This window comes from Sus scrofa, chromosome 3 (genome assembly GCF_000003025.6).
Source record: "Sus scrofa isolate TJ Tabasco breed Duroc chromosome 3, Sscrofa11.1, whole genome shotgun sequence".
In the NCBI taxonomy this organism is placed as follows: Eukaryota; Metazoa; Chordata; class Mammalia; order Artiodactyla; family Suidae; genus Sus; species Sus scrofa.
In genome coordinates this window covers 124,996,944-125,009,510 of record NC_010445.4, presented here as the reverse complement: position 1 = coordinate 125,009,510, position 12,567 = coordinate 124,996,944, and the positions used below count along the sequence as shown (strand labels likewise).

At 53.0% G+C, this 12,567-nt stretch overlaps 1 protein-coding gene across 8 annotated transcripts in view; it reads left to right on the top strand.

Annotated features, from left to right (window-relative positions):
• Positions 1–12,567, top strand: part of LPIN1 (lipin 1) — a 133,581-nt gene that overhangs the window by 64,627 nt on the left and 56,387 nt on the right. For 5 of the 8 annotated variants that reach the window (XM_021085565.1, XM_021085564.1, XM_021085569.1 and 2 more), the window contains 3 exons: positions 8,069–8,269; positions 8,930–9,025; positions 11,932–12,239. In XM_021085565.1, coding sequence (XP_020941224.1) covers positions 8,069–8,269; positions 8,930–9,025; positions 11,932–12,239 — 605 coding nt within the window. 8 annotated transcript variants of the gene reach the window in all.

Here is a 12,567-nt window from a genome sequence, read left to right as displayed (position 1 = left end):
GGCGTTAGATTTACACTAGCTGAACTCTCCTATGCAAAGGAGGGTTTTTCGGTTTTTTTGCCTTTTTGTCTTTTTAGGGCTGCACCTGTGGCATATGGAGGTTCCCAGGCTAGGTTGCCTACACCACAGCCACGCCGGATCCTTAACCCACGGAGCGAAGCTAGGGATCAAACCTGCAACCTCATGGTTCCTAGTTAGATTCGTTTCCACTGCGCCATGGCAGGAACTCCTGCAAAGGAGTCTTGTATCTTGTGAAGTAGTAGACGCACGTCGTGTGGAGGCCTGCGTAGCCTTTTGCTGAGGAGCCAGGAAAAAGTGCTCTCATGATTAGCGATGCCTTAAGGATTTGCAGCCTCCACGGGGTGGGCGTTGGCTGATGGCTCTAGAGTCTTCCTTTCTCTCCACAGTCGCCAGGCCCTCGCTGTGGTTTCCAGAGCACTGAAATCTTTCTCACAACCATCTTTTTATTCTCTCACCTCCGCTAACTATCCCTGGAGTCCCTGGCTGCTCCAGGAAGCACGTGCCCCCGGGCTGCACCTGCTGCTCCCTGGAGAGCCTCTTGAAAACGAGAATGAGTGTCGGGGGAGCTGTGTCGAGGGACAGAAAGGTAACGTCCTGCGGGCAGGAGGATTTGTTTTCTCAGGGGGCCTGCAGAGCTGCTTCGTCCTGGATGTCCTTTGAAAGAGGAACCGCGGGTTAGCCTCTGCTGAAACCGGAGTCTAGTTAGGTCATCTCTTGTCAGCAGTTCTCTTTCATGTGCTTCCAGAACGTTTTCTCATTCTTTGTGTGCGGTGGCCTGTCCGCTCTTTCCCCATTAAAACCTTAGACTGTGGCGCAGGCCCGTGTGGCCGTGGCAGCCCTGCGGGCAGCCCTGCTAAGCGGAGCCCCTCTCACCGCGCCCCTCCAGCCTCGCCCTGATGACCAGGAGGACACGGACGGCGCCTGCGCCCTGGTCCTCCACTCTGGGACAGGCATGTGTTCCACTGTGGTCGGAGCAGGACAGAGGCAGCGCGGCTGGAGCATCCTCTGTTCTCATCAGCCCGATGCACGAGTGTTCCCAGCCGTTAACGCATTTCAGGTTTGGATGCCAGTCGCCCAGCAGATCTAATGCAGTTAAATCCTTCCAGAGGTATGCAGTTTAACAGACAAATATACGAGACTAGGCTCCCAGCCAAGGCTGAGGAGTGTCATCCAAGGCAGCCTGGGAAGTAGTTAAAGAAACTGCGGTCCTATGTGGCCGAAGCATTTCCTGGGTCCCTAGGGAGGGCCGGGTGCCACGGGTGGGTGTCCAGAGATGTGCAAGCCCCCTGCTTGTCCTTATGGACGGCAGGCAGCTTGGAGGATGGGGCCTGTCCAGCCACTGGACAAATGGCAGCCTGCTCTCATCAAGCAGCTGCCCGGGACAGGAGGTGATGGCATTAGCTGCACAGGAGGGCCCAGGAGGAGGTTCACGGGCAGTGAGTTATTTTGGGCGTGGAGAGGAACGAGGTAGCCTGACCTGCAGAGGAGGACACAGGGGTGACCCATACAAATTAAGGAGTGATTGCGAACTCTCATGGGACATTTTTTTTTTTCTCTTTTTGGGGCTGCACTTGCAGCCCATGGAAGTTCCCAGGCTAGTGGTTGAATTGAAGCTGCAGCCGCTGGCCTATGTCACAGCCACAGCAACACAGGATCCAAGCTGCATCTTCGACCTATGATGAAGCTTGTGGCAACGCTGGATCCTTAACCCTCTGAGTGAGGCCAGGGTTCAAACCCACATCCTTGTGGATACTTGGGTTTGTAACCTGCTGCACAACAGCAGGAACTTCCTTTTTTTTTGACATTTGGTTCTTAAAGAGAAGAAGATAGAAAGAAAAGTGAAGCTGAGAGAGATTTAGCAAAAATGGTAGTTCTGAGAGACGTGTTTATTGAGAGCTGTGCACTCCCTTTGACCTTTGCCACCGTGAGGGGTCTCAGGCCTGACCTGACCCACCAGCCTTCCTGGAAAAGAGTGACTCAGAGTTAGATGTTGTGACCACAGCCTGACCATTCCATTTCCAGGGAGCAGACCCCACTGTTAAAACAGAGAGTTGGTTATTTTCCAGATAACCTGCCTCCCATAATGGTCTCCTGGAAGGAACGAGAAAGGGAATTAAAATCACTTTTATCCACTTGCACAACAAATGAGCAAGACCACTGATTCCTGAACTGACGGTTGGGGAGGGGGGTGGCCTCAAATAATTGACCCCGGTGTTTGGTTTTAATAACTGATGCTCTTGAAGCTGAACATGCTGTTTATTGAGTGGTATTGTGGATAGGCTCCCTGGTGGGAATGCGCGCACGGATTTGTGTCCATGGTGTAGGATCTATTTGAGACTTAATACAAGTCCTACAGGGGTTTCTAACTTAGGGAGGAATACCTGGAAAGACATTATTTCTTTTTTCTTTTCTTTCTTTTTTTTTTTTGTCTTTTATCTTTTTAGGTCCGCACCCACAGCATATGGAGGTTCCCAGGCTAGGGGTCGAATCGGAGCTGTAGCTGCCAGCCTATGCCAGAGCCACAGCAACGCAGGATCCAAGCCGCATCTGTGACCTACACCACAGCTCACGGCAACGCCGGGTCCTTAACCCATTGAGCGAGGCCAGGGGTCAAACCCGAAACCTCATGGTTCCTAGTCAGATTCGTTTCCCTTGCGCCACAATGGGAACTCCTGGAAAGGCATTATTTCAATGGGATGGGATAACCTTAGAAAATTAGTTAAATCCCAAGAGCTCAGGCTAGAAGGTGTCACGTTAAGAAACATATGCTTACTTGTTTCTTAACCTTAGAGCTGCTCTGAAAATCCACAGCACAGCTTGGAGACCCCCGGCTTGGCTGGAGGCTTTTTGGGGGAGGTTTCCCTCAGCTTTTCTTGAGCAACTTTTGAACTAGGGCTGCGGAAGCCTGTTTCAAGTGGTCAAGGAAGCCTTGTCAGGTGAAGCCAGTATTTCCTGCCAAATTCTGAGATAAAAATCAGGAGATTTTAAAGGTAATTCAGGGTGTGGGGTGAGTGGAGAACAGGTGTCTCCAAGCCGTTCAACTGGAAATCTCGGCGTTTGCTTTGTGTACAGGTGGCACCTACCGCTGGCTTCCCCTGAGGTCACAAAGGCACTTTTTTCTCCAGGGCGAACCTTCCCCTCGGCCCTGCTCCTGCGTCCCAGTGGTCACCATGGCTGGAGGTGGCGGGAGGAGGAACCCTGGCTGGCCCGGCTTCTTCGCTGAGATCAAAGGAGCTTCTTCCCAGCGCCTTTTACTTCACATGGGACTGATGGAGATAAAACTTAGGAACCTGTGCCCCGCTGGTTTGCTCTCGTATTCCTTGCACATTTGCCAGCTTGCGTTTAGAGGAGACCCCGAGGGGGCAGTTGAAGAGCATTGCTCGCCTCCGGCTGGCCAAGCAGGGCCCCGGGGGTGACCTGGGCCCGAGCTGTCATTCAAGAAAACTTTGGCACCAAGTAATGTTCATTTTCCTGAAAGGAGATCTGATCAAGGCAGACATCTCCTTCACCCCTGCTTGCAAGCAAATTCTTTTTAAATTGTGGTCAAATATGCAGGACCTACCATTGACTCTTTGAACCATTTTAAGTGTACACACAGTTCAGGAGACTTAACCCACCCACATCCTCGCGGGCTGTGTAGTCACGTATGGGTGTCACCACCATCCAGCTCCAGAATTCTCTTCGTCTTGCAAAACTGATGCTCTGCTGTGGTGTAGGTTGCAGACGCGGCTCGGATCCCGCGTTGCTGTGGCTGTGGTGTAGGCCGGTGGCTACAGCTCTGATTCGACCCCTAGCCTGGGAACCTCCATACACCACGGGAGCTGCCCAAGAAATGGCAAAAAGACAAAAACCAAAAACCAAAAAACTGATGCTCTGTAACCATTAAATATGAATTCGCCCCGCCCTGCCCCCACCCTTGCTCCGGTAGTCACCTGTCTGCCTTCTGTGTCTGTGAGTCATATCTGCTCTAGGTTCCGCACATAGGTAGGATCATAGACTATTTGTCCTCTTGTGACTGCTCATTCACTCCGTGTAAGGCTGTAGAGGTTTATCCATGCTGTAGCATCTGCCACAATGTCCCTTTCCCAGGCTAGAGGTCGAATCAGAGCTACAGCTGCCAGCCTACACCACAGCCACAGCAACACAGGATCCTTAACCCACTGAGCGAGTCAGGGATTGAAGCTGCATCCTCATGGATACTAGTCGGATTTGTTTCACTGCGCCACCACGGGAACTTCCTGTCCTTCCTTTTTAAGGCTGAATAATATTCCACGGTGTGTACGACACCGCATTTGTGTATCCATTCATCCATCTGTGGTCACGTGGGTTGTTTCCACCTTTTGGCTCTTGGCAGTAATGCTGCTATGGACACAGTGTACAGGTATCTTTTCCTTTCATTTCTCTTGGCTGTGTACCCAGAGGTGGAATTGCTGGGTCATCTGGGTCATCTGTTTTTAATTTTTTGAGGAATTGTCATACTGTGCTCTGTAGCTGCATTATTTTGCTCCCCGTCCGACAGCACGCACGGGGTCCTGCTTCTTTCCATCCTCACCAGGGCATGTTTTTTCCTCCTTTTTATGTAGTCTGCCTTTTGAAAACTTCTCAGCACTCGCTTTCGGCAGCCCCAGGGTGTAGGTGTTGCTTAGTTCCTGGAAGCGTGTTGCCAGGTGGGGCCCCGACCCTGTCACTTGCTAATAATTATAGAACAGCTTTGCTTCCAAATGGAGGTATCTTCAGATTTGCAAATAGATTCCTCGGTGGAGAGGGTAGGGAAAGATCTCCGAGCAACTTGTGATTTTTTGTGGTGGAAAAATATACCCGCTGATCCCGCAAAGGAAAGACCACAGGGCTGGAAGTTGAGGAATCTGAGTTTGGCTCTGTCTCTGTGGGGGGGTCGGGGAGCTCAGCCTGCCTGGTAACCTTGAATTTACTCGTTAAGAGCGGGAGGGCTGCTTTGGTCTTGAGGACAGGAGCACAGAGCGGCGTTTCACTTCAATTATTAAAGATGCTCTTTCGGTTGCTCAGGATCGAGGCGGGCAGCCTTTATCTTTGGACGGTTGGAGCTGGAATTGGACCTTGCGGGTCACCTGGGCCAGTGTCCTCATCTCACGGATGAGAAGCTGGGCCGCAGAGATGGGAATCCCAGGCCGTTGGGAGGTTTTTCTTGCCTATGAATAAAAAGCACTGGCCGGCAGGTCCTGAGGCCTTCCCAGGAGCGGGGCTGGCAGAGCCTTGCTGGCGTCCCTGTCACTCGGGGGTGACTGTAGCTCATACACGAGGGCGATGAAGCTGGGGGAGGACGCCGTGGGTGGTGGGAGCGGGTCTCGACAGAACCAAAGCTGAGGTCCGATCCGGGATTGTGATCTTGGGCATTTGTTTCCTGGGGCGCTTTTGCTTGTCCTTGGGTTGTCTCATCTGAAAGGCCTCACACCTACAGCGTTACCGTGAGAGTCACGTGGACACGAGGCCACGTATCTGAAAGAAATTGAGCAAAAATGTCATTTACACCACGGGCACCGCTGTGCAGCTAGAGGTTTATGTTTGTCCATGAGTCCAGCGTGTTAAAATCTAGGTTGACCGTTGCGATGATAATTTCTCTTATAAAGGGATTTCCTGGAAGAAGTATCAGGGTTACAGATGACCCTTCTCTATATTGTTCATCTTTTCAGGAACTGTCCTCCCCTCCCTTGCCCGGGGAAATTAACGTGCACTGCTAAACAGAGTTAAACTGTGCTGGATTTTATGTCGTTAAGTACCGGCCTTTGATAGCCAGGTCTGCCCCCACTGAGTGTCTGCCCGCTTCCTCATCTGAGGGAGGAAGTATGGTATTGATCCAGAGGGCATCATTTAAAATGGTACAGCACGAGTTCTGGCTGTGCCTCAGTGGTAACGAACCTGACGAGCATCCACAAGGACGCGAGTTCAATCCCTGGCCTTGCTCAGTGGGTTAAGGATCCAGCTTTACCATGAGCAGTGGTGTAGGTTGCAGACGCAGCTCAGATCCCACATTGCTGTGGCTGTGGGATAGGCTGACAGCTGCAGCTCTGACTTGACCCCCAGCCTGGGAACTTCATATGTTGCAGGCATGGCCCTAAAAGCCAAAAAAAAAAAAAAAGGTACAGCCAACCAGAGGGCTTTCTCATGCTCTTTTCTTTGTGGGTTTTGTTCACGGCTTTTACATCTCTGGCTGGTTCTAATTCAGAATCAAATCAGCAGTTGGTGCGCGCAGGCGGGAGGCGTGTGAACAACCACATCTGAGCCTCGACGTCCTCCTTCGTGTGGCAGGGCTGCTCACATCACTTCTGCTGACGTCATAGGGGTTGAGGTGATGCTTATGAAAGGTAGTTTTGTTTGGTTTTGTTTTCTTAACTTGAAAGGACAAGGCTTGATCCTTGGCCCCAAGGAGAATCTGGCTTCACCAAGTGGCAGGAAAACCACATGGCGAAATAGACACATCAGAGCGAGAAGGTTGACGGTTACAAGCTGTGTAGGCCGAGGTTAAGCAGGACCACGTTGGGGCATGCGCCGTGGTGATCGCTGGACTCGTACCTGAGGTGGGTGCGGTCAGGGTGCTCCCATGGGCTCTGAGGACCTGAGGGGGAGTGGCCGAGGCAACAAAGCGAGGTCAGGGACCCAGCGGTTGGAAGTCACAGTGTGCGAACCCTCTGTGCTCAGGTGATCGTTGAAATCACGTGGCCTCGCGTGGTGGGTGGTGTGGCCACTGAAGCAGAGCCAGGAAGGGTGGCCCGAGCAGTCTGGGCACCGGGCCAGCCTGGGTGTCCAAGTCCCATCAGGGCAGGTGACATTCCAAGGAACTAGAGGGTAGGGCGGGCCAGGCCCAAACGTCTCTGGGATTGTCCCTTTGCCTCATTTCTTCTGTCACTGCCGCCTTGCAGGCTGGGCATCCTTTCTTGTCCAAACTATCATCAACAGCCACCTACTGGTCGTCCTGCTTTCAGTTTCCTTTCTCACCGTGATGCTCTTTCTAAACTGTGGCTCCAGTCATCATTTTGTGGTTCCCGAGTCCCCGAGGGCGTCACTTGCTACAAAGCACAGACTGACGCTCCCGGCAGGTGTCAGCTCTTGTCCCCTGTGCCCGCACACTCGCTTCGCCTGCGGCGTCCTACACACTCAGACGGCATCTCCGCCCGCCTCGCCCACAGCCTGCTCCTCCAGGACTCACCGTTTCCCCTGGTGGTTTCCTTTAAAACCAAACAGACACAACCAAACAGATATGCATTCTCCTCTCCTTCACCAGCCCAAGTCCCGGGGGGGGGGGCTGTGTCTTCTTTATCTGTGCGTAGAGTAGACCCTGCTCCGGCTGTTGCAGGCGTGGGCTTCAGCTCATCAGCGGGGCGGATGAACCGAGGCCCAGACACATCTCCCTGGAAACGGGAGCGCGTCAGGCAGGCAAGGTGAGGACCAGGAGCGCAGGTGGTCAAAATAAAAGTCACTTTTTTTCTTCTTGAGGAAAAAAAGTCTACTCTTTTCTTCATTTTGGCCACCCCATGGCATATGGAGCCCTGGGCCAGGGATCAGATCCGTCCGAGCTGCAGTCTCGACCTAAGCCACAGCTGCGGCACCGCTGGATCCTTAACCCACTGTGCCGGGCTGGGGATGCTGCCTGCATCCCAGCGCTCCCAAGATGCTGCTGATCCTGTTGCACCACAGCGGGAGCTCCAGTAGTCTTTTTTTCTTTTTCCTTTCTAGTGCTCTTAAGTACTGACACCATTTGGTGTGGAGGGAAATACGAAGAGCTATCAAACAGTCTCCCTTCTCTAGGGGTTAAGATCTGTCTGTAAAACCTGCCATGTGACAGCAAGGCAGGTGGCGAGAGCCGTAAGGACGTATGAACAAGTGCTGTGCCCTCAGAGCAAGGCCCAGAGATGGCTGAGATGAGGCCTCGTGGGGTGGCCTGAGTTTGGGGTGTGGGCGCTGGACGGGGTGGATGTGGGCGCTGAGCCGGGTGTGCAGCCAGGAGCGCGAAGCGGGCATGTTCATCCCGACGTAAGGGTCTGTGTGTCTCGCTTGTGTCTGTGTTTTCTAGGCTCAAACCATGAACTACGTCGGGCAGCTGGCGGGCCAGGTGTTTGTCACCGTGAAGGAGCTCTACAAGGGGCTGAATCCCGCCACCCTGTCCGGCTGCATCGACATCATCGTGGTGCGGCAGCCCAACGGGAGCCTGCAGTGCTCCCCCTTCCACGTCCGCTTCGGGAAGATGGGGGTCCTGCGCTCCCGAGAGAAGGTGGTAAGTGACCTGGCGGCCGGCTTCTCTCCCGGGAAGGTCATCACGTTTCTGCGGCCTCGCGGAGCGCCTTGCCGCCTCCCAGGGTGTAGCCCTCGGGTGGCCCCTGAATTGCCGATTACTAACTCAGATTGTAGATTGTTCTGATTACTGTGGCTTCTCCAAGATTTCGTGGCATAAACTGTTTATTAAGCTCCTGGGTTCCCGGGGTCTGGAATTCAAACCAGGGACCTTGGGCTCTTGGCCCTCTGGGTGCACTTGCCACAGGGCTGGTGGCCACACCGCCTCCCCCGGCCTCCCCGTGCAGCCTGGGCTTCCCCACCACCGGCGCCTGGCAGCAAGGACAAGCGTCTTCCTCTCCTGGCCCAGCCTCGGAGCTCACGTGGCACCACCTCCGCTGTGCTCCACTCTTGGGGGGGTGGTCACGAGCCTGCGCAGATTCAGGGCAGAGGAGTGTGCGTGGAGCGGGGGTGGGGGTGGGGGAATAGACTCTGTCCCTTGATGGTGAAGAGTTTATAGGATGAGCGTGACCGCCGGAGATTTGGAATAGCGAGATTTTTGGGGACGTGTGTGTGTGATCGACGGGACCGAAGTGCTTGTGCAGACCTGCCCCCCGCGCCCCGTTGGGTTTCCTCTTGTGAATGAAGTGTGTTTTTCCTTCAGGTGGACATAGAGATCAACGGAGAGTCAGTGGATCTGCACATGAAACTGGGAGACAATGGAGAGGCATTTTTTGTTCAAGAGACGGATAATGATCAGGTGAGGAAGGCCGGGTGGTGAGCTTCCCCGTGTCGAGCTCCGAGCAGTGTCCGTCTCGGAGCTTCAGTGGCAGCGTGTGTGCAGTGATGCTGGCGCCCGGCTGTGGGGGTGAGGGCAGCGGAGCAGGCACCTGTACCAGGGCTCCGAGCCCGGCCGGGCGGGTGTGGCTGTGTCCACACAGACTCAGCAGTCCCGTCCTGCATCCGTGTGCTGTTTCTAGGGAGATGGAGGAACTGCTGTCCAAAGCAAACAGATTATCCTGTTTGTCACATCTCGGGGGGCTGGAGGTTCTCATTTTTGTTTTGTGAGTGACCAGATCGCTTTTATTTTTTACTAAAATTTTTTTAACATCTGTAAGCTAATTCTCCTACAGCATGATTTGTCCGTTTCAAGGGTACGGGTCTCTGGTTTTTGGAATTTGCAGAGATAGTCCATTTTAGAACATCTTTGTCACCTCAGAAAGAGACTCTGTACCCTTTAGCTGTCACCTCCCCTGCCCCTGAACCCGAAACCACCCCCCAACCACCCTGAGCCCTGGGCAACCGCTAATCTCCTTCCGCCTCCACTGATTCCCTATTCTGAACCTCCCTCTGAATGACCCAGAGTTAGTGGCTGACGGCTTTGTGCCTGACTCCTTTCATGCACCACGTTGTCTAACTCCATCTGGGCTGTGACGTGTCGGTATTTCTTTTTTTTTAATTTTTTTAATTTTAATTTTTTATTTTTTTGTCTTTTTGCCTTTTCTAGGGCCGCTCCCACAGCATATGGAGGTTCCCAGGCTAGGGGTCCAATCGGAGCCCTAGCTGCCGGCCTACGCCAGAGCCACAGACAGCTACACGGGATCCGAGCCGCGTCTGCGAACTATACCACCACTCACAGCAACGCCAGATCCTAACCCACTGAGCGAGGCCGGCAATCGAACCTGCAACCTCATGGTTCCTAGTTGGATTTGTTAACCACTGCACCACGTCGGGAACTCCACGTATTTCATTCCTTTGTATGGCTGAATAATATTCCACCGTGTCTGCCTGCCCTGTTGGTCTGTCTTTTCCTGTGTTGGTGGACACCCGGGTCTCTTCTCAGTGTTGGCTGCTGTGAGTAACGCCGTGTGCAGGTTTTTGTATAGACGTGTCTCCTTTTGCGGGTGTACCCCTGGCCGGGGAATGCCTGGGTCGCCTGTTGCACTGTGTTTCCAATTGGAGGAACTGCCAGGCTGTTGTCCAAAGCTGCTGCACCCTTTGCCTTCTCACCAGCGGGCGTGAGGGTCCCGACTAGTCTACCGCCTCATCAGTGCTTGCCCTTGGACCCATGATTCCAGCCATTGCAGTGGGTGTGAAGTCATTACTCATCCTGGTCTTGGTTGGCATCTGCCCAGTGACTAACGATGTGGGGTATTTTTTCACGCGCTTTTTGGCCCTTGGTATGTATTCTTTGGAGGCATGTCTATTCAGATGTTTTGCTCATTTTTCATTGGGTCATTTGTCTTTTTATCATTGATTTGTAAGAGTTCATCATCTATTATAGACACAGGTGGTTTGTAAATATTTTCTTCCATAGCATGAATTGTCTTTTCCCTTTCTGGATGTTGCCTTTTGAAATACAACGTGTTTATTTTTCTTTTTAAAAATATTTTGTTTTACTTTATCTTATTTTATTTTTGGCCACGCCCATGGCACACAGAGGTTCCCAGGCCAGGGATCAAACCTGTGCCACAGCAGTAACCAGAGCCACAGGCATGACAATACCAGGTCCTTAACCCACTGAGCCGCCAGGGAACTCCAAAAGTTTTACCTTTTGATGAAGACCAATTTATCGACTCTTTCCTTCTGCTCCTGCTTTTGTTGTCACATCTGAGAATCCTTTGCCGAATCCAAGGTCATAAAGATGTACTCCTATGTTTTCTTCTAAGACAGACCACTTCTACTCTTTCATTAACTAAGAATGGTAGGGATTGGATGTAGGGATTACTCAGTAGTGGCTCTGATCACCTCCAGGGTCTAAATCAAATGACCACAGTTTTCACTTCAGGACCAAACTGCCCGAGGCCCTGCTTCCTTCTGGTCTCTGCAGAGATGTGACACGTGGGGTCCGGCATCCTCGCCCTGTGCCTCTGTCTTCTGTGAGGACCCCGTGGCCATCGGGGACCCCCGCCTGTCTGCTCTTTACTTCCGCATTAAAAGGGAAGGCGGAGACCGAGTCACTGCTTTCAAAGGCTGCTTTGGTAGAAATTCTTTCCCCTTCAAATGGACACTTGCATTTTTAACTTTTGTTTGCCCCTTTGCAGTTGACAGGTTTCAGGCTGTAAGAGCTCTTTAGCAGTTCTTATGGGAGTTCCTGTTGTAGCTCAGTGGGTTAAGAACCTGACCTAGTGTCTGTGAGGACAAAGGTTTGATTCCCTGGCTCTGCTCAGTGGGTTAAGGATCTGGTGTTTTATGCCCAGCCATAAAACGAAAAGTAAAAATCAAGGTTCTTATTATTCTGTTAGGTCAGTGCATGTTGAAAATACATGTACACATTCTCTCTTACACACACACACACACACAAAACTGAGTCTGGTTCTCCTGGTCATAGGGTGCCTCGGAGCCCATTTTTTTTCCCTCTTTCCTCTGGGTCTTTCAGACCGAGTTGAATTTCAGTCGCCCGAAATAACTAATAAGCCTCGCTCTGTTGTTACGTATGAACATGCAGGACTCAGGACAAAATGGCACTTAGTGGCCTACTGTCTTGGTGACCACCTCCCGACTTCGGCGGCCCCGTCTCCAGATGACGGTGCCGGGTGGTGGCCCCGTGGTGGCCGCCATCCCCGGGTGCTCGGGCTCCTGGACTAACACGGGCGGCCCTCGGCCCATCCTGCCCCTTCAGCCCAGGTCACGAGGCTGCTGTTGGACCTCTGTCCCGTCCTCTAGGAGGTGATCCCCACGCACCTGGCCACCTCCCCAATCCTGTCGGAAGGCGCCTCGCGGATGGAGTCCCAGCTGAAAAGGAACTCCCTGGATCGGCTGCGGAGCCTGGACCCCAGCACGTCAGCCCAGGTCCTGCCCCCCGGCGAGAGCCCTTCCAGTGGCTCTTTGGTGAAGAAGAGACGGAAGAGGAGGAGGAAGTCCCAGCTGGACAGCCTGAAAAGGGACGACAACACGAACACGTCGGAGGACGAGGACATGTTTCCCATAGAGATGAGCTCGGACGAGGAGGCTGAGCCCCTGGACAGTAGTAGGTAACGTGCGTGGAAGGAAGGGCTGGGGCTAGAACCGGGTGAATTCGCTTCTTAGGACGATGCTTTTCTTTTAAGGCTGTACTTGTGGATGGAAGTTCCTAGGCTGGGGGTGGAATTGGAGCTGCAGCCGAGGCCTGCGCCACAGCCAGGCCGGATCTGAGCCGCATCTGCGACCTACACGAGACGCTGCAGCTTGTGGCAGCGCCGGGTCCTTAACCTACCAAATGTGGCTGGGGATCAAACCCGCATCCTCACAGAGACAACATCGGGTTTTAACCTGCTGAGCCCCAGCGGGAACTCCCCTTTCTTGCGAAGATTCTTTTTGGTT